The sequence below is a fragment of the Cucurbita pepo genome, chromosome LG12 (genome assembly GCF_002806865.2).
Source record: "Cucurbita pepo subsp. pepo cultivar mu-cu-16 chromosome LG12, ASM280686v2, whole genome shotgun sequence".
Taxonomy (NCBI): Eukaryota; Viridiplantae; Streptophyta; class Magnoliopsida; order Cucurbitales; family Cucurbitaceae; genus Cucurbita; species Cucurbita pepo.
In genome coordinates this window covers 3,019,580-3,042,338 of record NC_036649.1, presented here as the reverse complement: position 1 = coordinate 3,042,338, position 22,759 = coordinate 3,019,580, and the positions used below count along the sequence as shown (strand labels likewise).

General features: G+C 36.5%; 1 protein-coding gene and 18 non-coding genes across 19 annotated transcripts; 18 read left to right on the top strand and 1 right to left on the bottom strand.

The window, feature by feature from the left end:
• Positions 1 to 762: 762 nt before the first annotated feature.
• On the bottom strand, positions 763 to 3,325 carry LOC111807026 (scarecrow-like protein 27). The gene is made up of 2 exons (XM_023692594.1): positions 3,267 to 3,325; positions 763 to 3,188 (listed from the first exon to the last, which is right to left on the bottom strand). Exon 2 carries the CDS (start codon positions 3,111 to 3,113, stop codon positions 939 to 941), a length of 2,175 nt encoding a protein of 724 aa, XP_023548362.1. The 5' UTR covers positions 3,114 to 3,188; positions 3,267 to 3,325; the 3' UTR covers positions 763 to 938.
• An 8,162-nt stretch (positions 3,326 to 11,487) lies between these two features.
• TRNAV-CAC lies at positions 11,488 to 11,561 on the top strand. The gene has a single exon. It is a non-coding gene; the product is annotated as a tRNA-Val (tRNA).
• A 103-nt stretch (positions 11,562 to 11,664) lies between these two features.
• Positions 11,665 to 11,738, top strand: TRNAV-CAC. The gene has a single exon. It is a non-coding gene; the product is annotated as a tRNA-Val (tRNA).
• Positions 11,739 to 12,235: 497 nt separating this feature from the next.
• TRNAV-CAC lies at positions 12,236 to 12,309 on the top strand. Its single transcript has one exon. It is a non-coding gene; the product is annotated as a tRNA-Val (tRNA).
• A 419-nt stretch (positions 12,310 to 12,728) lies between these two features.
• On the top strand, positions 12,729 to 12,802 carry TRNAV-CAC. The gene has a single exon. It is a non-coding gene; the product is annotated as a tRNA-Val (tRNA).
• Positions 12,803 to 12,902: 100 nt separating this feature from the next.
• Positions 12,903 to 12,976, top strand: TRNAV-CAC. Its single transcript has one exon. It is a non-coding gene; the product is annotated as a tRNA-Val (tRNA).
• Positions 12,977 to 13,055: 79 nt separating this feature from the next.
• On the top strand, positions 13,056 to 13,129 carry TRNAV-CAC. Its single transcript has one exon. It is a non-coding gene; the product is annotated as a tRNA-Val (tRNA).
• A 272-nt stretch (positions 13,130 to 13,401) lies between these two features.
• On the top strand, positions 13,402 to 13,475 carry TRNAV-CAC. Its single transcript has one exon. It is a non-coding gene; the product is annotated as a tRNA-Val (tRNA).
• A 103-nt stretch (positions 13,476 to 13,578) lies between these two features.
• TRNAV-CAC lies at positions 13,579 to 13,652 on the top strand. The gene has a single exon. It is a non-coding gene; the product is annotated as a tRNA-Val (tRNA).
• A 103-nt stretch (positions 13,653 to 13,755) lies between these two features.
• TRNAV-CAC lies at positions 13,756 to 13,829 on the top strand. Its single transcript has one exon. It is a non-coding gene; the product is annotated as a tRNA-Val (tRNA).
• Positions 13,830 to 13,929: 100 nt separating this feature from the next.
• TRNAV-CAC lies at positions 13,930 to 14,003 on the top strand. The gene has a single exon. It is a non-coding gene; the product is annotated as a tRNA-Val (tRNA).
• A 79-nt stretch (positions 14,004 to 14,082) lies between these two features.
• TRNAV-CAC lies at positions 14,083 to 14,156 on the top strand. The gene has a single exon. It is a non-coding gene; the product is annotated as a tRNA-Val (tRNA).
• A 474-nt stretch (positions 14,157 to 14,630) lies between these two features.
• Positions 14,631 to 14,704, top strand: TRNAV-CAC. Its single transcript has one exon. It is a non-coding gene; the product is annotated as a tRNA-Val (tRNA).
• A 623-nt stretch (positions 14,705 to 15,327) lies between these two features.
• On the top strand, positions 15,328 to 15,401 carry TRNAV-CAC. The gene has a single exon. It is a non-coding gene; the product is annotated as a tRNA-Val (tRNA).
• A 107-nt stretch (positions 15,402 to 15,508) lies between these two features.
• TRNAV-CAC lies at positions 15,509 to 15,582 on the top strand. The gene has a single exon. It is a non-coding gene; the product is annotated as a tRNA-Val (tRNA).
• A 454-nt stretch (positions 15,583 to 16,036) lies between these two features.
• Positions 16,037 to 16,110, top strand: TRNAV-CAC. Its single transcript has one exon. It is a non-coding gene; the product is annotated as a tRNA-Val (tRNA).
• Positions 16,111 to 16,199: 89 nt separating this feature from the next.
• TRNAV-CAC lies at positions 16,200 to 16,273 on the top strand. Its single transcript has one exon. It is a non-coding gene; the product is annotated as a tRNA-Val (tRNA).
• Positions 16,274 to 16,728: 455 nt separating this feature from the next.
• Positions 16,729 to 16,802, top strand: TRNAV-CAC. The gene has a single exon. It is a non-coding gene; the product is annotated as a tRNA-Val (tRNA).
• Positions 16,803 to 16,921: 119 nt separating this feature from the next.
• On the top strand, positions 16,922 to 16,993 carry TRNASTOP-UCA. The gene has a single exon. It is a non-coding gene; the product is annotated as a tRNA-Sec (tRNA).
• The last annotated feature ends 5,766 nt before the right edge of the window (positions 16,994 to 22,759 follow it).

Sequence of the window (22,759 nt, the reverse complement as noted above, 5' to 3'; positions counted from 1 at the left end):
TTTCCACTTTGTTTTCCAATGGATTAAAAAATCGAGCTCGTTATTGATGTCTCGTTTGGACTAAAGATTTGAATCACCTCAGGAACGGATCTGTTAAGGTGAAGAGCACATCACTAACAGAAGGGTCGAGCCAATTGGAAATGAAATTATCGTTACTATTGACATCAAACTTACCGTTCAATTGATGTTCATTAAAGGATTTAGATTGTACTCGTTTTAACAAATGTTCTCATGAACCCTCGAAAGCTCGGATTTGAAAAAACAAAAAGGAATTATGAAAGGACCACTTGGAGTTCTCCAAAGAAAGAAGCAACCATTTTTCCATTGCAACATCAAACAACATTAGACTTTTCAATCTCATCATTATTTTCTTTTATGGTCATAATTCACAAACAACCCTGCCATTGCCTTCCGTGTCTGAAAAAGCTTCAAAAAGTGTAATGCAAATTAAATCAATGAAGAAAAACACTAGAATTGAGCCTAAACGACCTAGAATGAACATTTAGATCATCATTCTATAAAAACTCAAGCCCACTGTTAGTAAATATTGTCCGTTTTGACCCGTTACGTATTGCTATCAGCCTCACAATTTTAATTTTAAAACACATATGTTAAGAAGAGGTTCCCACACCCTGTAAAGAATGCTTTGTCCCCTCTCTAACCAAGGTGGGATATCACGCATACATTCTAGGTCACCGACACATAATTTCAAGACATTAACATAGCCTGCTCAAGATCAAACAATAGAGAAGAAACTGTACAAAAGGAAAAACCCCAAAAGAGATTGAAGTTGGATTAAGAACGATCAGTTTTCATAGACAATTAGCATAAGAAAATGGATAAACCCAAAGAAAAAAAAGAAAAAAAACCCACAATTATAAATTTGATAATGATATTGATCTTGATTAGACAAAGTAAAATGGCATAAAAATGAAAAATCAAGACCTCCAAGCAGAGATTGAAACGAGCTCCTTCCGGTGCCAGCATAGAACAAGCGAGGAGTGTCTCTTGTCGATATGGAACCCCTGAACTGGCGTCCTCTGTAGCAGACACTCCGCCTGCGACTCCGTGAAGTTACTGAATGTCAATGGCGAAAACCCGGATGACAAAAACATTGATTTCAATGGTGGCAGCCTCTCGTTCGAACATTGAGAACTCGTCACCACTTTTTCGATACATGGCTGCACCAAGTACCTTTCAATTTTCAGCTGGGCATCCATATTTACTGTTACAGCTTCCATGGATTCGAGCAGCGCTGAGTATGAGTGCAGACCGTGGATAACACGGTGGGGGAATGGCGCATCGACCCGGCTGCAGCCTCGGTCGACAGACACTACGATTTTCGGGTTAAGATGCTTTATGAAACGGAGGATCATTGGCAATGAAAGGGAACCAACGGGGAGATTCACTGCAATGGCTTCGTTTTCAGAGACATAAAGAGCAAGAGGCCATGAACCAGAATTGAGAGACTCGATGTTTATGATTTCGAGCTCGAACCCAATGTTGAGATCGTTAGCGAAATTCTTGAGGTTTTCTTGAGTGAAACCGAGCTCGAAATCGTCGTGTGTGGAAGTGGAAGCAAAGGCAGTGATTTTGAGAAATGGGGGTCCTCTTAAGGCAAGCTCCTGCATTAGAGAAGCCCATTGACCGCCGTAGCCGATGTCGAAGTCGATGATGTGAATCCGACCGGAGCCGTTAAAGGCCTCAAGGAGGGCTTGGTTTGAGGTGAAATTGGCAAATTGGAGAACAGGGGAGACTTCGGAGAAGGATTTGTAGGCGGCGATTTTGAAAATGATGCTGAGAGGGGAAGGATTGGAGGGGTTTGATGGGTTTTGAAGGAGCGATTGCAAGGCCTCCTTGAAGTAGAAAGCAGCCCTTTGAAAGGGCTTCCCAATAGGGGAAGAGAGCTGGTGATTGAGCCGCGCCAATATCCCTTGCGCGAGAACTGAATTGCCTGTTTCGATCAGCTCTACGGCCTTGAATAGCTGGTCGGAGATGCCCTGTTGGAGTTGTTGATTCGCTATGTCTTCATTCACCATTTTTTGTTTGGCCAAGGCCGCCATGGATGGCCTCTGCTGTTGATGAGGAAACAACTGAACTTGTTGGGGCTGTTGTTGTTGTTGCTGTCTGCGATTGATATTTTCTTGACCCGAATCAAGAAATGGTGATTTCACAGGATAATTTGGTGGAATCGGACCGGAATTGAACCATTTTGTCGGCGGGACACCGCCGAGGAAGTGGTGGTGGTTCTGGTGGTGATCTTGGCCGGGAGAGGCAAAAGGAAGAGGCATAAACAGAGGTGGATTATGAGTGAACTGGGTTTGATTTTGATTCATCATAACTTGGGGAGAATTGAAAATCTGTGGCTTCTCGTCAACGGTTTCCGACAGCTGATTTTGATTCTGAAACACGCCGGAAAACATGGCGTTCGAGTTCGACACGGCGGCGGAAAGTCTAGCATAAGATGGGGCTTGGAGAGAAGGGTCGACAATGGACTCACCGGCGAGAGTATTGGGTTCGAACACCAACCCATGATCGACACCGGAAAAACTCCCGGAGAATTCCAAGTCCAGATGAGAATCACCACCACCACCACCACCACCAACACCGCCACCCCCACCGCCGCTCTGCAGGAGTTTATTCAATCCAAGAGATGGGTCTTCCACATCGCCCATAATTAACCCAAGAATGGAAGGTCCTTGCCCAGGGGATTCCGGCAAAACGCTCTCCCAATCATCCATTCCAAGGCCGCCTCCGCCGCCACATTTATCTAAAGGAGAAGGGTTTTCAGGGAGAGAAGACTGCGGCGCCGCCACGGTAGTGTCGGTGGAGGCAGTACCACCACCGCCGCAGCCGCCGCCGAGAGAGGAAGACAGTGTGGAAGTGGAAGTGGGAGGGCTTGGGCTTCTTCTAGTGTCGAGAACAGAGGTGGGTTCAGCAGCACCCACATAGCAAATCTGTTTGAGCAGATTAGTGTTATCAGTAGAACTCCAGTATTGACGGTGGTTGTGACGGCGGAAGGGAGGCGGCGAAGAATCGGAAACAGAGGAAAAATTCAAAACCCCATTTGAACGAAGGTCATCAAAAGGGTAAGGAAAGGGCATGGCCTTCATCTAGCAAGAACCCACAAGCAATAATCATACGAACCAAGCAGAAAGGTTGTTGAAAATGGAGATGGAGGGTGAGATCTGAAGGGAATCTCAAGGTGAGATGCAATTAGGAGAAAACAGAGAAAACAGAGAAACAGAGAGAGTTATGAAGAACACCTTTTCTTTTCTTTTCTTTTCTTTACAGCTCTGAAACTCAAATGCTTTCTTCTTCTTCTTCTTCTTCTTCTTCTTCTTCTTCTTCTTCTTCTTCTTCTTCTCCTTCTCCTTCTTCTCCTTCTGAGTTTGCTTCAGGATTTTCTCTCTCCTCCTCTCTCTCTCTCTCTCCTCTCTCTGGTTTTGGAGTACTCTGCTATGGATGCGTGCAACATATAAAAGTGGTAAAGTGCTCTCTCTCTCTCTTTCTCTCTCTCTTTCTCTCTCTCTGTGTTTCTCTCTCTACGTTCTTTTTTTCTTTTTCTTTTTGTGGTTAATTTTTTATTTTTATTTTTTAATAAATGTTTAGGTGGATGATGGCAAATGGGCTCAATTGTAAAGATTGGGTTAGGTTAATTTTTTTTCTTTTTTTTTTTAAATTGAAAATTTGGTTCGGGGTGGAGGTTGAAACTTTTGGGGTCGAGTCAATTTCATCAATTCGAAAATCGGGTTCACGACTAAATTCTATCGTATTTTTAAAATTGTTATGAAGATTAAGAATATTTGACGTTTATTGATGCATTCTGACTTGTGAATATTATGAAATTTTAGTTATTAATGTGTAATGTATGGTTAATAAGTATGAATTTTTTAATAATTAAAAAAACAAACCACGGGATGGATCAACATAACCCATCCATGGCTGAATGGTTAAAGCGCCCAACTCATAATTGGCGAATTCGTAGGTACTTGAAATAGAGGGTTAGGTTGTGAATTGAAACTTTTTGTCGTGACTGAGTCAATCTAACCAACTCGAAAATAAAGACATTAGTGATGTGTCGTGACTTATTAGATATAAAATAAAAATGAAAATTTGAGAGCCTATAAACTTTTTGAATTATAGAGACTAGACAAATACACGTTTTTTTTTTCTTTAAGTTTCGAATCTAATGAAAACTTTTTCAAATGTAACAACTAAATAACGAATTTTCAAATCTAGCATATAGTGACGGTAATTTTAATATATCACTAGTTAACGACCATATAATGTGAAAGTGAAAATTAAAACTTTTAACCTATACTCATATTTACGGATACATTTTAAATAATTATATTTTCATTTATCTTTTAGTATTTTATGGAAATTATTTACTAAAAAAAAATTGTAGTCAAATCTATTCCTCAAACGATACTACCGTGAATGATTCGTTTCAACTCATTATGGTTAAATTCATAGCCAATTACAAGACAAGTGTTGTTTGGTCATGTCTAGCTCAAAAATCGCTCGTTTGTCTCGTGGTGGCATGTTCATGTCTGGCATGAACACTACGCTCCATTTCATAACATGACTATCTTAGCTTCTATCATATATGATTTTAATTGAAAAAAAAAATCATAATAAAGTAATTTAATTGTAAAAACATTAAAAAGAGAAGGAAAAAAAAGGATAAATAGTTTAAAAAGGAAATGAAGTGTATAACACGCGCGGAGATGGCGCGTGAAGAGTGGGCTGGGTCTGTAAGCTATCTGGTACGATAGTTTCATAGGGACCAAGACTGACAAGGGAAAAGGTAAAACTGGCTCATTTAGTTTTTGTTTTTTGTTTTTTTTAAATATTTTATTTTGAAATTTAAAAAAGACGGGGGTATTTTGGTAAAAGTATCGAAACGACATTTGTTGGCGTCGTTTTCGAAACCAAATCTGGAGGTGGAGGAGTGATGATGAGAAGCTTTACGGGGTGATTGAAGATATCGAGACTGATTGTTTTTTCAACGGATGGGATGTCTTGCGTTTTTCAATGTGCGGTTATGATCTTTTCATTATTAAAACTTTTTCATATTATTTTATTTTATTATATAGCTTACCATTAAAAAAAATACATTAAATTATTTTTTTTAAAAAAAAACCTTTAATTATAAAATTTAGAGATATACCGATAACGTTGAAGAAATTTATCGGATCAACACTAAAGATTGGTTCGGTTAGTGACTTGGGTAACCTAATTTTGAGTTGGGTTGGATTGTCGAGTTATTTTTTAATCAGATAAAAAAAATCATACTTATCTCTTAAGGACAAGACTGTCACTACATGCCTGATATGTTTAATATGCATGAAAAATTTGTAAAATTCTTTTTAAATAATTCTCTTATCTAACCTAAGGGCTTCAATTTAAACCGAAATGTAACTACCTTAACTTTGGTTTCATGGTATTCACAACAATACTGTCATCCATCCGCACAAGGGTGTCCTTACCTTCACTTGAAAAAGAAATAGCAGTTGGCTGATTATTTAAAAATACTAAATACCCACACGGTTAGGGTTAGAAATGCATACACAATTAGTTATGGTGTGACCTATCTTTTCGTAAAAATATTTTATAGTCCTGAACTCTATTTCGATTGTTGGTTTATGTTTAAGGGAACATTGATGGATTAATCCGTGACGGTGAAGTTTATGTTTGTCCTTTTTGAAAATAAATCATAATGTGTGGTGTTGTTAATTGGAATTTTATGTGGGACATATGTTGACAAAATAGTTCATTATTTAGCTAAATATCATGTCAAATCCTTCATGATTATTCAAAATATAATTGTTAAAATTTATGTTCTAAACTCTCGTAAAAATTCTATTTTTTTTATTTTTTATCTTTAACATTATTGATACGACACATTTTGTAATTGTTACAAATGATTTGATCTAAAATGTTCATGTAGAGACATGTGAGTGGGTTATCTATATAATAATTTACATAAGACTGAACTATAAACTATTTAATCTCTTCTTATAAATTCGTTAATTTAAAAAATATATTATATTTTACAAGATGATCATATGTTACTCGTTAACTAAACCACAAAATTTTTTATTTAGAGCATGTTGTCTGTAATTACATGTCTAATGTCATAGTTATCTCTACGTGTTTTACTTGTAATCACATGTCCATTTCAACCCTATTTTCTAAAACTGTTTTTCAAGAGCAGATTTGAAGGTTTGAGTATGTGTCACTCATGCCAACGCCAACCCAAGTTTATTTGGCTGATATAGTCAAGAGTGAGAGTATGTATTGCACAATCGCGTTGTGAGGCCCGTAGAATGTGATTATGGCATACTACATGACATATTCTCAAAATGGTCGAGACTTACTATACCTCCAAACATTCAAACTCAACAACACGAACATCCCATCTCGACAACAGAAGTGTTGAACTATATCCATTGCTACATGGAATGGAAAGCCAAATCTAGATGTTAACGATTTGAAAAGATTTAAACTTCGGTACCTCAAGTATCACGATTTTTACTGAAGTTTTCATTGGGGAAATGTCCTATGTTATTAAAGTATGGATAAATTTGATATTTTACAATTTTTACGGTAATTAAAAATGGAATGAATCCTATTTGATATTTTAAAATTGCATCTAATTAGTCCTTAAATATATCTTAAATTTTTTAATAAGTCTCTAAACTATATTTAATTCAAAACCAAATTAAATCTTTTAATTTTGTATCTAAGAATCTATGCTATTAAATAAGTAAGTTTAACGCTCGTGATTGGATAGATATTGAAGCAAACAATGTTAATTTTAAAATAAATAAATATTATATATATATTTTGCTTATGACATAATTATATATAATTACATATATATATATATATATATATATCCGATTATTTTTATTTAATTGGGTTCAGAAAATCCTTTAGGGATTTAGATAAACTTGAAAATTTTGGGTTATTGAATAGATGACTCGAACAACACAGATAGAATTCTAAACCTAATACAACCCAACCCTCTACATTTGGGTTGAGTTGAGCGGTGTGAGTTAGTTTCTTTTTTTTAATTATTTAAAAAATTCTACTGATTCATCATACATGTTAAATTAATAATTAAAAATTCGTAAAGTTTAAATATTTACAAGTCATAAGACATTACTAACATCAACTACGATCACAATAGTTAAATATTTTTAAAAAGTAGAGTAGGATTTGATTGAATGTCGACTCAATTATCGAGATGGTCGAGCCATGTCAACTAGAAACGAAACAAATAACATTTTGGTTTTCGAAAAATAAAAAAATAAAGAAATTATATAAACAAATATGTTAAGTAAAATAATATATAGGGAAGGAAAAGTTAGGGAAAAAAGTAAGTGAATAATTAGAAAATAAAAAAAATTAGGTGAGCCGTAAAGCTAGGTGGGGAAGGTAGGATGGGTTCGGTGAATGTACATGGTTTAATTATATTATTAGTATTTAAGAAATTAAAAAAAAAAAAAAAAAAAAAAAAACCGACAATATTATGGAGGGAAAAAAAGAATATAAAAATAGGAGTGCATGTGCCCGACATTCAAGTTGGGGAAGATAATGGGACGGCCCTCATGCATGAAACTGAAGACAAAAAGTGGGCCCACTAACAACAAAAGTACCCCCAACCATTTTTGAACCCTCCAAAACACTCTAACTAAATCCCCACCTTCAATGCTTTCTAATCAAAACAAACCTTTTTTATTTTTCATTTTTATATTTTATCTCTTTCCGCTTTGTGTTAGACACTAGGCGACGTGCAAGCGAGGAGGCGAGCCTCGATGTAACGACCTAGATTCACCGCTAGCAAATATTGTCCTCTTTGGGCTTTTTCTTTCGGGCTTCCCTTCTAGGTTTTAAAACGCATCTGCTACAGGAAGGTTTCCACACCCTTATAAAGGGTGGTTTGTTCTCCTCCCTAACCTAACCAAATGTGGGACATCACAATCCACCTCTATTTGCAGCCCAGCGTCCTTGCTAGCACTCTTTTCTTTCTCCAATCGATGTGGGACTGCTCCCAAATCCACCCCTTTGGGGCCCAACATCCTTACTGGCACACTACCTCATGTCTACCCCCCTTCGAGGAACAGCGAGGAGGCTGACATATTGTCTGGTGTCTGGCTCTGATACCATTTGTAACGACCCAGATTCACCACTAGCAGATATTGTCCTCTTTGGGCTTTCCCTTTCGGGCTTTCCTCTCAAGGCTTCTTATACTTAGGCTACAATAGGATGTTTTTGACTTAAACGCTTATTTATTTTATTTAGTCTTTTGTTATGTCGTTTTAAAGATGTTTTCGAAACATGTAAGTCAATGGCTGTGTTTTAAGATAAAGGTTATGTTTTATAGAATTTAAATGAATTCTTCCGCATTCAATGTTTATGGTACGTATACAGTAGCGACCTTAAATTAAGTAGAAAATTTCGGGTCGTTACACTCAAAGAGGGGTAGACACCAGACGATGTGCTAGCGAGGAGGCTAAGCCCCAAAAGGGGTAGACACTAGGCGGTGTGCTAGTAAGGACGTTGGACCCTAAAGGAGGGTGGAATGGGGGGTCCCACATCGATTGGAGAAAGAAACGAGTGCCAGCGAAGACGTTGGGCCCTGAAAGGAGTGGATTGTGAGATCCCACGTCAGTAGAAGAGGAGAATAAAACACTCTTTATAAGGGTATTGAAATTTCTCCCTAGCACATACGTTTTAAAAGCCTTGAGGGAAAAGCTCGAAATGAGAAGTCCAAAGAGAGCAAATATCTGCAAGCGATCAACTTGAGCCGTTCACATCACATCTGTAAGATTTCTCTCATAGCTTCGAATCAAGTACACTTACAACACATAAATTTATCGAGGCAAGTATTGAACAAGGAGATAGTAGATAGAAAATAATAATAATTATTGTGTTAATTAATATTTATTTATGAGGGTTTGAGTGTTAATAGACATTGATGATCATATATAATTATGTTTAGAATTTTTTATTCAATCAAACCCCATGTCATCAATTTTACTTTTCTTAAATTAATTATACCGCCATGCGACATGCTACAATGTTTTAAATAATGATAATAATGATAATAATAATTATTATTAGTATTATAATATTCTTTTTAATTTGTTTTTTTAGAAGACATGTATTATTTGGTGACGGGTTTTATTTATTTATTTTTGAAAGTGGAAGGTTTTTATTTGAACAATGTTGTATCATAATCATATAATGATTATATGAATCATGTCATGATAATTATCTTGTTATAAGAATGTATTTAAATTTTTTTTGGTTAACGTTTTATTTTGATTTTTGTATTTTAAATTTATTTTGGTCTCTGTACTTTCAAATATATAAGGAATTAATTCGTGTGAAATTGAGCGTTTGCGAAGAGTTGTTGGTTTCTTTGCTAGCGCTAGTTCGGGAACCTCAAATTCCCAACATCAACTCATTTTGTTAACATGTCTGCTTTATTCTTTGTACTTTCTATCTTCTTTATACACATATCAAATTCTTTCACTAACCTACGAGTGAAATGATATGTTCTTTTGATGTTCTTTGTCTTCGAATAATAGACCGGGTTCTTCATCAATTATATGACATTATATGACTATTTGTATAAAGTATATATCATCTCTTTTCCAGCTCCAGCTATTGTCATGTACTCAACTTTAGGAGATGTTCATAGACATCCAACTCTTATCATCATCCATAGCTTGCTCCCACTGGTTGTATTCTTCAACTGTAGGGCCTCGTCAAAAGACTCTAGTTCCCCTTAACGGTCAACAAAAAATAGTGTAATAAAGGTGAATATTTATCTCATGTTCGGATGGTTTTGAATGATCTCCTCACAATACCGGATCGGGTGTCACTTGCTCCACCTCTAATTTCTCACCAACAATCTCAAGAGTTATCGGTGGGTAAACTTTTCTCCAACTCAAAATGGAGTCAAAATATAACAACCCAAACACAAAAGCAACCAAGAGTACTCTTATCGCAACTTGAACTCACAGGGTACTAATGGTTCTTAAGTGATCAGGTAGGCTTTTGTGTTTACATGATTAACCCATAATGTCTTTGGCAATCAAGAATCCTCCTTTTGTCTTTAGTTACTGAGAACGGTTCTTATTAATCTAATTCCCTTAACTACACAGAATGCTTTGAATTTTGACTTTTCGTACTCTCATCCATTGTCAGACCTCAAACATTTGATCTTCAAACTAGTTTGATTTTCAACTTTAATTTTTTGTCGGTTGAAGTTAGCAAACATTATAATAAATTAATTTCATTTATATGATTGGCAACAAATCCAACTTTAGAAATTTGTAAATTCAAAAACCTACTCATCAAATACACTTTATTTCATAGCTGGCGATTTTTCGTACATATTCGACAATGTCTTCAACATATATGAAGTTTTTTTCTTCTTGATAATGTAGAACACTACATTCTTGACAACATCAACTAGATCAATCCTAGAGACTACCGATCCTTGAGCTTTCACTACTTTGTGGGTCATGGTAATTGGCTTCACCTTGGACAAGAGTTTATGAGGATCTTTCTCGTACAGATAATCATCAATCTGCATCTTCTAGAAATCGAATCGAATCCATCAAACTTCTCGATTCTAATCTTTGAGCTTTCTATTTTCATAGATTATGGTGAGTATCTCCTAGCTTTGATGTCAATTGTTAGGACCGTACAACAATTCACACACTTGATTTAGATGAATGCAAAGAACCGGAGAAGGAGAAATATTGGCTAGAGGGTTATACTGATGACTTCAAGAATGCAGAATGATAAGGTAATTTGAAAAATAATGAATGATATTTTTAACAATTTAATACTACTAAAATATTATAATAAATTAAGTAGGGTTGTCGGGTTAGGGGAGAAGACTTAAGATCTTTTGTACCTAAGTACGCGTGGATTCAAATCCAACCGCCTGAAATATGATAATAAGAAAACAAAGTGTTATCAAACCAAACAAAGGATCATATATTTTAAGCATTATTTTGGTTTCTTTCGAGTTTTAAAATTTATATTTTTTCATTACAACATTCTCACTTTAAGAAGTCTCCCAAAATGTGAGTGTTCTTATAAGTTATAATCGTTATATTGGATTCTCACTTTGTCTGGGTGGTGTAGTTGGTTATCACGCTAGTCTCACACACCAGGCTCAGACATTTTAAAATTTATATGTTTTCCTTACAACATTCTCACTTTAACAAGTCTCCCTAAATATGAATGTTCTTTTGAGTTCAAAGTGTTATTTTGGATTCTCACCTGGGTGGTGTACTTGGTTATCATGCTAGTCTCACACACTAGAGGTCCACGGTTCAAACATGGGCTTAGAAAATTTATATTTTTTCCTGGCAACATTCTCACCTTAAGAAATTTCTTGAAATATGAGTGTCTTTTAGAGTTCAAAGCGTTATTTTGAATTCTCACATTGTCTGGGTGGTGTAGTTGGTTATCACGCTAGTCTCACACACTAGAGGTCTCCGGTTTGAACCCGGGCTCAGACATTTTAAAATTTATATTTTTTCCTTACAGCATTCTCACTTTAAGAAGTTTCTCAAAATATGAGTGTCCTTTCGAGTTCAAAGCGTTATATTGGATTCTCACCTTGTCTGGGTGGTGTAGTTGGTTATCACGCTAGTCTCACACACTAGAGGTCCCCGGTTCAAACCCGGGCTCAGACATTTTAAAATTTATATTTTTTCCTTACAGCATTNCTCCTAGCTTTGATGTCAATTGTTAGGACCGTACAACAATTCACACACTTGATTTAGATGAATGCAAAGAACCGGAGAAGGAGAAATATTGGCTAGAGGGTTATACTGATGACTTCAAGAATGCAGAATGATAAGGTAATTTGAAAAATAATGAATGATATTTTTAACAATTTAATACTACTAAAATATTATAATAAATTAAGTAGGGTTGTCGGGTTAGGGGAGAAGACTTAAGATCTTTTGTACCTAAGTACGCGTGGATTCAAATCCAACCGCCTGAAATATGATAATAAGAAAACAAAGTGTTATCAAACCAAACAAAGGATCATATATTTTAAGCATTATTTTGGTTTCTTTCGAGTTTTAAAATTTATATTTTTTCATTACAACATTCTCACTTTAAGAAGTCTCCCAAAATGTGAGTGTTCTTATAAGTTATAATCGTTATATTGGATTCTCACTTTGTCTGGGTGGTGTAGTTGGTTATCACGCTAGTCTCACACACTAGAGGTCCCCGGTTCAAACCCGGGCTCAGACATTTTAAAATTTATATTTTTTCCTTACAGCATTCTCCCTTTAAGAAGTCTCTTGAAATATGAGTGTCCTTTCGACTTCATTATTTTGGATTCTCACCTTGTCTGGGTGGTGTAGTTGGTTATCACGCTAGTCTCACACACCAGGCTCAGACATTTTAAAATTTATATGTTTTCCTTACAACATTCTCACTTTAACAAGTCTCCCTAAATATGAATGTTCTTTTGAGTTCAAAGTGTTATTTTGGATTCTCACCTGGGTGGTGTACTTGGTTATCATGCTAGTCTCACACACTAGAGGTCCACGGTTCAAACATGGGCTTAGAAAATTTATATTTTTTCCTGGCAACATTCTCACCTTAAGAAATTTCTTGAAATATGAGTGTCTTTTAGAGTTCAAAGCGTTATTTTGAATTCTCACATTGTCTGGGTGGTGTAGTTGGTTATCACGCTAGTCTCACACACTAGAGGTCCCCGGTTCGAACCCGGGCTCAGACATTTTTTAATTTATATTTTTTCCTTACAACATTCTCACTTTAAGAAGTTTTTCTCGAAATATGAGTGTCGAGTAAAAAAAGTTATTTTGGGTTCTTACCTTTTCTGGGTGGTGTAGTTCGTTATCACACTAGTCTCACACACTAGAGGTCCCCGGTTCAAACCTGGGCTCAGACGTTTTAAAATATATATTTTTTCACCTCTCGAAATATGAGTGTCATTTCAAGTTCAAAGCATTATTTTGAATTCTCACTTTGTCTGGGTGGTGTAGTTGGTTATCACGCTAGTCTCACACACTAGAGGTCTCTAGTTTGAATCCGGGCTCAGACATCTTAAAATTTATATGTTTCGAGTTCAAAGCGTTATTTTGGATTCTCACCTTTGTAGTTGGTTATCAGACATTTTAAAATTTTTCTATACAACAATCTCACATTAAGAAATCTCCCGAAATATGAGTGTTCTTTCGAGTTCAAAGCGTTATTTTAGATTCTCACATTGTCTGGGTGGTGTAGTTTGTTAATACGCTAGTCTCACACACTAGAGGTTNTAAAACCGAACCCGAGGTCCCCGGTTCGAACTCGGGGCACAGGCATTTTAACCTTATCTGGGTGGTGTAGTTGGTTATCACGCTAGTCTCACACACTAGAGGTCTCCGGTTTGAACCCGGGCTCAGACATTTTAAAATTTATATTTTTTCCTTACAGCATTCTCACTTTAAGAAGTTTCTCAAAATATGAGTGTCCTTTCGAGTTCAAAGCGTTATATTGGATTCTCACCTTATCTGGGTGGTGTAGTTGGTTATCACGCTAGTCTCACACACTAGAGGTCTCCGGTTTGAACCCGGGCTCAGACATTTTAAAATTTATATTTTTTCCTTACAGCATTCTCACTTTAAGAAGTTTCTCAAAATATGAGTGTCCTTTCGAGTTCAAAGCGTTATTTTGGATTCTCACCTTGTCTGGGTGGTGTAGTTGGTTATCACGCTAGTCTCACACACTAGAGGTCCCCGGTTCGAACCCGGGCTCAGACATTTTTTAATTTATATTTTTTCCTTACAACATTCTCACTTTAAGAAGTTTTTCTCGAAATATGAGTGTCGAGTAAAAAAAGTTATTTTGGGTTCTTACCTTTTCTGGGTGGTGTAGTTCGTTATCACACTAGTCTCACACACTAGAGGTCCCCGGTTCAAACCTGGGCTCAGACGTTTTAAAATATATATTTTTTCACCTCTCGAAATATGAGTGTCATTTCAAGTTCAAAGCATTATTTTGAATTCTCACTTTGTCTGGGTGGTGTAGTTGGTTATCACGCTAGTCTCACACACTAGAGGTCTCTAGTTTGAATCCGGGCTCAGACATCTTAAAATTTATATGTTTCGAGTTCAAAGCGTTATTTTGGATTCTCACCTTTGTAGTTGGTTATCAGACATTTTAAAATTTTTCTATACAACAATCTCACATTAAGAAATCTCCCGAAATATGAGTGTTCTTTCGAGTTCAAAGCGTTATTTTAGATTCTCACATTGTCTGGGTGGTGTAGTTTGTTAATACGCTAGTCTCACACACTAGAGGTTCCCGGTTCAAGCCCAAGCTTAGACATTTTAAAATTTATATTTTTTTACTTTAAAATTTATAAACTTTAAAATTTATATTTTTTCACTTACAACATTCTCACTTTAAGAAGTCTCTCGAAATATGAGTGTCCATAGTGTCCTTTTGAGTTCAAAACGTTATTTTGGATTCTCACCTTGTCTGGGTGGTGTAGTTGGTTATCACGCTAGTCTCACACACTAGAGGTCCGAGTTCAAAGCGTTATTTTGGATTCTCACTTTATCTGGGTGGTGTAGTTGGTTATCATGCTAGTCTCACACACTAGAGGTCTTTGGTTCAAACTCGGGCTCAGACATTTTAAAATTTATATTTTTCCACTTATAACATTCTCAAAGTTTGTCCTTTGTTCAAAGCGTTATTTTGGATTCTCACCTTGGTTTGGTGGTGTAGTTTGTTATCACGCTAGTCTCACACACTAGAGGTCCCCGATTCGAACTCGGGCTCAGACATTTTAAAATTTATATTGTTTCCTTACAACATTCTCAGTTTAAGAAATCTCCCGAAATATGAGTGTTCTTTCGAGTACAAAGCGTTATTTTGGAGTCATCTTTTCTGGGTGGTATAGTTGGTTATCACGCTAGTCTCACACACTAGAGGTCCTCGATTCGAACCCGGGCTAAGACATTTTAAAATTTTATATTTTTTCCTTACAACATTCTTAGAGAAATATGAGTGTCCTTTCGAGTTCCAAGCGTTATTTTGGATTCTCATCTTGTGAGGGTGGTGTAGTTGGTTATCGTCAAATTTATATTTTTTTCCTTACAACATTCTCACTTTAAGAAGTCTCTCGAAATATGAGTGTCCTTCCGAGTTCAAAACATAATTTATATTTTTTCCTTACAACATTCTCACTTTAAAAAGTCTCTCGAAATATGAGTGTCCTTTCGAGTTCAAAGCGTTATTTTGGATTCTCACCTTGTCTGGGTGGTGTAGTTGGTTATCACGCTAGTCTCACACACTAGAGGTCTCCGGTTCGAACCCGGGCTTAGACATTTTAAAAACGCTAGTCTAACACACTAGAGGTCCCCTGTTCGAACCCGAGTTTCTCGAAATATGAGTGTCTTTTCGAGTTCAAAGTGTTATTTTGGATTCTTACCTTGCCTGGGTGGTGTAGTTGGTTATCACGCTAGTCTCACACACTAGAGGTCCCCAGTTCGAACTCGGGCTCAGACATTTGAAAATTTATATTTTTTTCGAGTGTCCTTTCGAGTTCAAAGCGTTATTTTTTATTGTTACCTTGTTTGGGTGGTGTAGTTGGTTATCACACTAGTCTCATACACTAGAACTCTTCAGTTCAAACCCGAGCTCAGACATTTTAAAATTTATATTTTTTCACTTACAACATTCTCGTTTTAAGAAGTCTCTCGAAATATGAGTGTCCTTTCGAGGTCAAAGGGTTATTTTGGATTCTCACCTTGTCTGGGTGGTGTAGTTGGTTATCACGCTAGTCTCACACACTAGAGGTTCCCGTTCCCCGGCCTCAGACATTTTAAAATTTTTATTCACTTTAAGAAATCTCCCGAGTTCAAAAATTTATATTTTTTCCTTGCAACATTCTCACTTTAAGAAATCTCCCGAAATATGAGTGTTTTTTCGAGTTCAAAGCGTTAGTTTGGATTCTTACCTTGTTTGGGTGGTATAGTTGGTTATCACGCTAGTCTCACACACTAGAGGTTTCTGGTTTGAACCCAGGCTCACACATTTTAAAATTTATATTTTTTCCTTACAACATTCTCAGAGAAATATGAGTGTTCTTTCGAGTTCAAAGCGTTATTTTTGATTCTCACCTTGTCTGGGTGGTGTAGTTGGTTATCACGCTAGTCTCACACACTAGAGGTCCCCGGTTCAAACCCGAGCTCAGACATTTTAAAATTTATATTTTATATTTTTTCATTTTTTCACTTACAACATTCTCACTTTAAGAAGTCTCTCGAAATATGAGTGTCCTTTCGAGTTCAAAGCGTTATTTTGGATTCTCACCTTGTGTGGGTGGTGTAGTTGTTTATCACACTAGTCTCACACACTAGAGGTCCCCGTTCAAACTCAGGCTCATACATTAAAAAATATTTATTTTTTCACAAAATTTATATTTTTTCACTTACAACATTCTCACTTTAAGAAGTCTCTCAAAATATGAGTGTGTCTGGGTGGTGTAGTTGGTTAACAAGCTATTCTTACTCAATAGAGGTCCCCGGTTCAAATTGGAGCTCAGAAATTTTAAAATTTATCTTTTTTCACTTACAACATTCTCACTTTAAGAAGTCTCTCGAAATATGAGTGTCCCTTCGAGTTCAAAGCGTTATTTTTAATTCTCACCTTGTCTGGGTGGTGTAGTTGGTTATCACGCTAGTCTCACACACTAGAGGTCCCCGGTTCAAACCCGAGCTCAGACATTTTAAAATTTATATTTTATATTTTTTCATTTTTTCACTTACAACATTCTCACTTTAAGAAGTCTCTCGAAATATGAGTGTCCCTTCGAGTTCAAAGCGTTATTTTTAATTCTCACCTTGTCTGGGTGGTGTAGTTGGTTATCACGCTAGTCTCACACTAGAAGTCCCCGGTTCAAACCCAGGCTCAGACATTAAAAAATTTGTATTTTTTTACTTACAACATTCTCACTTTAAGAAGTCTCTCGAAATATGAGTGTTGTTTCGAGTTCAATGCGTTATTTTGAATTCTCATCTTGTCTGGGTGGTTTAGTTGGTTATCACGCTAGTCTCACACACACACATTAGAGATCCTCGGTTCAAACCTATATTTTTTCCTTACAACATTCTCACTTTAAGAAGTTTCTCGAAATATTTTTTATTCTCATCTTGTCTGGGTGGTGTAGTTTGTTATCACGCTAGTCTCACACATTAGAGATCCTCTATTCAAACCTTGACTCAGAGTGGTGTAGTTTGTTATCACGCTAGTCTCACATATTAGAGGTCCCCTATTGAAACCTTGACTCAGAGTGGTGTAGTTGGTTATCACGCTAGTTTCTGGTGTAGTTGGTTATCACGCTAGTCTCACACATTAGAGATCCCCGATCCCCAGTTTGAACTTGGGCTTAGACATTTTAAAATTTATATTTTTCCTTAAAATATTCTTATTTTATTTTTTCTTTAAAATATTCTCACTTTAAGAAGTCTCCCGAAATATGAGTGTTCTTTCTTGTTCAAAGGGTTATTTTTCTCGAAATATGAGTGTCCTTTCTTGTTCAAAGGGTTATTTTGGATTCTTACCTTGTCTGGGTGGTGTAGTTTGTTATCACGCTAATCTTACACACTAAAGGTCCCCGGTTCAAACTCTTGTTATCACGCTAATCTTACACACTAGAGGTCCCCGGTTCAAACTCGAGCTCAGACATTTTAAAATTTATATTTTTTCACTTACAACATTCTCACTTTAAGAAGTCTCTCGAAATATGAGTGTACTTTCGAGTTCAAAGAATTTTTTTGGATTCTCATCTTGTCTAGTTGGTGTACTTGGTTATCATGCTAGTTTCACGGTCTCCGGTTCGAACTCGGGCTCAGACATTTTAAAATTTAGATTTTTTCCTTGCAACATTCTCACTTTAAGAAGTCTCCCGAAATATGAGTGTCATTTCGAGTTCAATGTTCTCTGATTGCGATGTCGTTGTCAGCCATACATGGTCGCCTTTCCTTTACCTGAAAATGATGTAGCACACAACCTGACTATTTCTCAATTTGATGTATGGTCGCCTTGCCTTTACCTGAAAATGATGTAGCACACAACCTGAGTATTTCTCAATTCGAGGAATACTCAGTAAGTGACCTCACTATTGGGGGTGACGTCGTAAAAATGCAAACACATGCAAGTTATCTAGGGACATATTGTTAAGACCATCATAGTGGTGGCCTCAAGTCCGGACTAACTTGGATGTGTAGTACTTCCTTACACATGATCCACACATGCGACATGAATCTCCAGGCGGTTTGCACCCCCTGGACCAATCATAGTTGAGCTAGCTGTTAGTAACATCGTTTAGAGATCAATAGACCCCTGAGTGTCAGGCGCGACATGATCACCATCATCATCTTAGTGTACGTGTCCGTTTTAATCATTATAAAAGGAGAAGTAGCCTGATGTTTATGTACAAACATAATGCATGAGGTCCCTATGGTTTCTCATCTTTAAAACATATTTAACACAACCCTAATTTCATCCTTATATTATTATAAGTTATATATGTGCATTAGTCTTCATACTTTCATCTTCATTAATATTAACTAGGGTTGTTTCCTAGGAAAATTATCATCATAATGCAATATGGTATTCAAAACATGCTTCTCATCTCAATATAAAAAATAACGTCATGTTAAGAAAATACCATCATCTTACGTCATCATACTAGTATGCATTGTTATTATATTACACATCATAATCATCGTAAAACATGATAAGACATCATCATATAACTCATTTACGTCATCATATGTCATATATCATAAATCATCATTAAGCATCATGCGTATAAATCATAAGTGACACGTGCAGGTGCCACTAGGCACGTGTTGTCATACATCAAGCAATTGTCCAGCCTATCCTATAGTAAGGCCGCTTACTTGGTTACTTGGTTGGCCTTAGCTGTCTTTTCCCTAAATTTTAGTTCGCGAATCTTTCGTTCCTCGAAGTTACTCCAAACTGAGAATATTTGCTAAAACCATCTCACCTAAATGGTGGTGAAAGTTCTCTATTTATAATTATTTGCATAATAAAATAATTACAAAGGATATGGAAAGAGCAAAAGAGTAATAAATGGGTACAAGATATTTGACTGTAATTAAAGGAAAAATATGATACCTATAGTAAGCCGTAAAAGGCAAATATCTGGATATTTTTCTTTAATAAAAGGTCAAATATAGTACCTATAATATACTATAATGGAAGGCTAAATATCCTCAATATAACTTATCATAAAGGGTCAAATATGATACATATGGTAAACAATAATTCAACATCCCCCCCCCCCCCCCCCNAAGATTGAATCTGAAAAATTCAAAATGAGGTCGAGAAACACTTTTAATGAGAATGTCAGCAACTTGGAGATGGGAAGGTACATACTGTGTGTGAAGTTTGCTAGCGATAACTAGTTTATGAAGGAAATGATAATCTAATTTAATATATTTGGCCCGCTTGTGAGAAACGAGATTAGAGCTAAAAAAAAATAGCACTTTTGTTGTCACATAAGATGCATAAGCCAAAAAAGTTCAACAACAGTCATGGCAAGAGCACGATACTCAGATTCACAGCTGGAGCTGAGATAGTAGGTTATTTTTTGGCACTCCAAGAAATGAGATTGTTACCAAGATAAATGGAATAACCGAGTTTAGAACGACGAGGATCGAAAAAAACCAGCCTAGTAAGCATTCGAATAAGCCACTAGTGCATTAGGAACAGTGAATGGACGAAAGGTAAGATCAAATTGGAGTGTTTGCTTAACATAGTGAAGAATACGTTTAACAACAAGAAAGTGGTCTGCAGTAGGAACATGCAAAAATTGACTGACAGAATTGACAGCATGGGTAATATCTGGACGCGTAATGGTCAAGTACTGAAGCTAACAAGAGATCGATAGAGAGTAGGATTGGAGAAAGGAGAACCATCAACAGTTAGGTGTTGAGAAATAACTATGAGGTGTGGACTGATTTTCTATTGAGCAACTGAGCATGAGTAAGAATATCTCGAGTATATTTTAACTGACCAATAAAGAGACCTTCCGGAGTGGGTGAAGCTTCAAGATCAAGAAAGTAACCGAAAGAACCGAAATTCTTGGTAGCAAACTCATTATGAAGGTTGCGAGTAAAGCTTCCAAGAAGAGATGAGTTTTTGCCCGTAACAATAATGTCATCAACATAAAGAAGCATAAAATAAGGTTAGTTTGCTGATGAAAGACAAAAAGAGAAGTGTCAGAGCGACTCCATAAAAAAAAAAAAAAAAAAAAAAAAAAAAAAAAAAAAAAAAAAANTTAGAAGAAATAAGCTGAAAGGTTGAAACCAGGCGCGAGGAGCTTGCTTTAAGCAATAGAGAGCTTTTTTTAATAGATAGATATGAGTGAAAATCGAGGATTCATATTCACATAAGGTTGGTTCATATGAACATGTTCAATAAGAGTGCCATTGAGGAAAGCATTCTTGACATCAAGTTGGTAAAGTGGTCATTTATTTGTGACAGTAAGAGAAGGCACAACATGGACAGCAGTAGCTTTGACAACCTGACGGAAAGTCTTAGTGTAGTATAGACCAAGAACTTGAGTATAATCTTTGGCAACAAGACGAGCATTGAAATGCTCGACGAATCTATTGGGCAAATATTTAATACGAAACGGCTATTTAGAGCCCACGATGTTGGTGTTGGCAAGACGAAGAACTAAAATTTAAGTGTCATTTTGTTGTAAAGCTCAAATTTCTTAATCCATGGCAGCAAGTCAAGCAGGATTCTTAGCAGCAGATTTAAATCTTCTTGGTTCAATGGATGCAAAAAGAATAGAAAGAAGTCCATATGAGCCCAAAATGCCAAGATTTGCTGGATGACAAGTCTTGAAGATACTAGGTTTGGCTCGTGTTATCATAAGAAGAGAGCCCAAAGAAGAAGAGAAATCAACAGTAGGTACAATAGAGGGTAGATTAGTAGTCGAGGGTGGCAAAGAGGAACCTGCAAGAGAAGTATCAACCTACACAGACTCATCCACAAGGTCAGATCAAATATCACACAGATGAGCTAGATCAAGGAATGTGCGGTGAAGAAGTGGTAGGGAGATGAATCAATATGGTAAAGATGCGGTTCCAAAAAAATTTAAATATGAAGAGAGAAAAGAAGTTGGGCCTTTAACCCAAGAAAATGCAAGGAATGCAGCGGGGAGAAAGTTTGTTATACATCTAATCACGCAAGCAAGGATAAACATGACAAGGGGATGAAAATTGTCATAATGCGAAGAGTAGCCGTAGAGGAGTACAAAGGGTGACTTACCTCCAAGGAGTGGAGTAGGAAATCGGTTGATAATATAAACTACAGTGTTGAAGTCGTCAACAAAAAAACGAGGAGAAAGATGAGAGTGAAAGAGAAGGACCAAGCCAGTCTCAGCCACGTGACGATATTTTCTCTCAACACAACCATTTTGAGCAGGTGTATGGACAAGAGAGTTGATGGTGGATGTTAGAAGTACGTAAGTGAGTTTTGAAGCAAGTTCTAGTAAATTCAGCACCTCCATTGTTTTGAAAAACCTTGATACGGAGTAGAATGTTGACTTTCCCACAAGTTTTTGAAATTGAAGAAAAATATCAAAGAAATCAAATTTAAAATTTAAAGGGTAAAGCCAAGTGAATAAGGAATAATCATCGATAAAAATAACATAGCAAAGAAAATCCAAATTGGATGTGACGGGTAAAGGACCCCAAAGATCACAATGAATAAGGTTTAACACATGAGACGACCTATATTCATTGCGGGAATAAGGCAATCGATGATTTTTTGCAAGCTGATAGGTACTACGTAGTGATGGAAAAGGCAATAAAGATGTAAGAGAAAGAGGACCTTTTTTTTTATTTAAAAAAAGAAATAACAAAATAATTCACATGCCCAGACGAGCATGTTATAAATCATATGAAGCACGTAAAAATTTGTTTCTAAGAAGCAGAGTTGCCGTGCTTCAGCACATATAGCCCTCCATCTCTTTTACTTGTTGTCACCCCTTCTTGTCTGACAATTCTGGATAGTAAGAAGATTAACAAAGAGAGGAAAATTAGACGTTAATTTACTAATTGGAAGGAGAGTTTTAGTGAGATTATGGACAAGAAGACATCTAATAAGTGAATATTTGGAACGAGAGAAAGAATACAAGTGTGGATAATGGGTAGGAATGCACCGTTTCCTACCATTACAGAGTCCTTACCAGTGTAATTTTTAGACTGATCCAAAATAGATGGATTAACGGTCATATGGGCCAAAGCCCCAGTGTCCAAAAACTAATCAACGGCCTTGGGTCTAGCAATAGAACAATACGTGTTGAAGACTTCAACAAGGTGAGCATGAGTAGAATCAGACCGAACATATTGTTGGTTGTAGCAGACAACATAATGGCTCTCCATGCGGCATATTTGGCAGCAAGGTGGTCGACGAACTTAACTCGAGTGGGTTCGTCCTCGGTTGGAAGAGTTGTTCTGGGAATGAGAGCGACCTCACTGGTTGCTAAAGGAAGCAAGATGACTTCCATGGGCGTAGCCACGATTAGTGGTTGTGAATATCGTAGGAGCAGAGTCAGAAGACTTAAAGGAGCGGTGGAACAACTCAAACTTAGCTTTAGAGACTAAATCTGCAAAAAAAAAAAAAAAAAAAAAAAAAA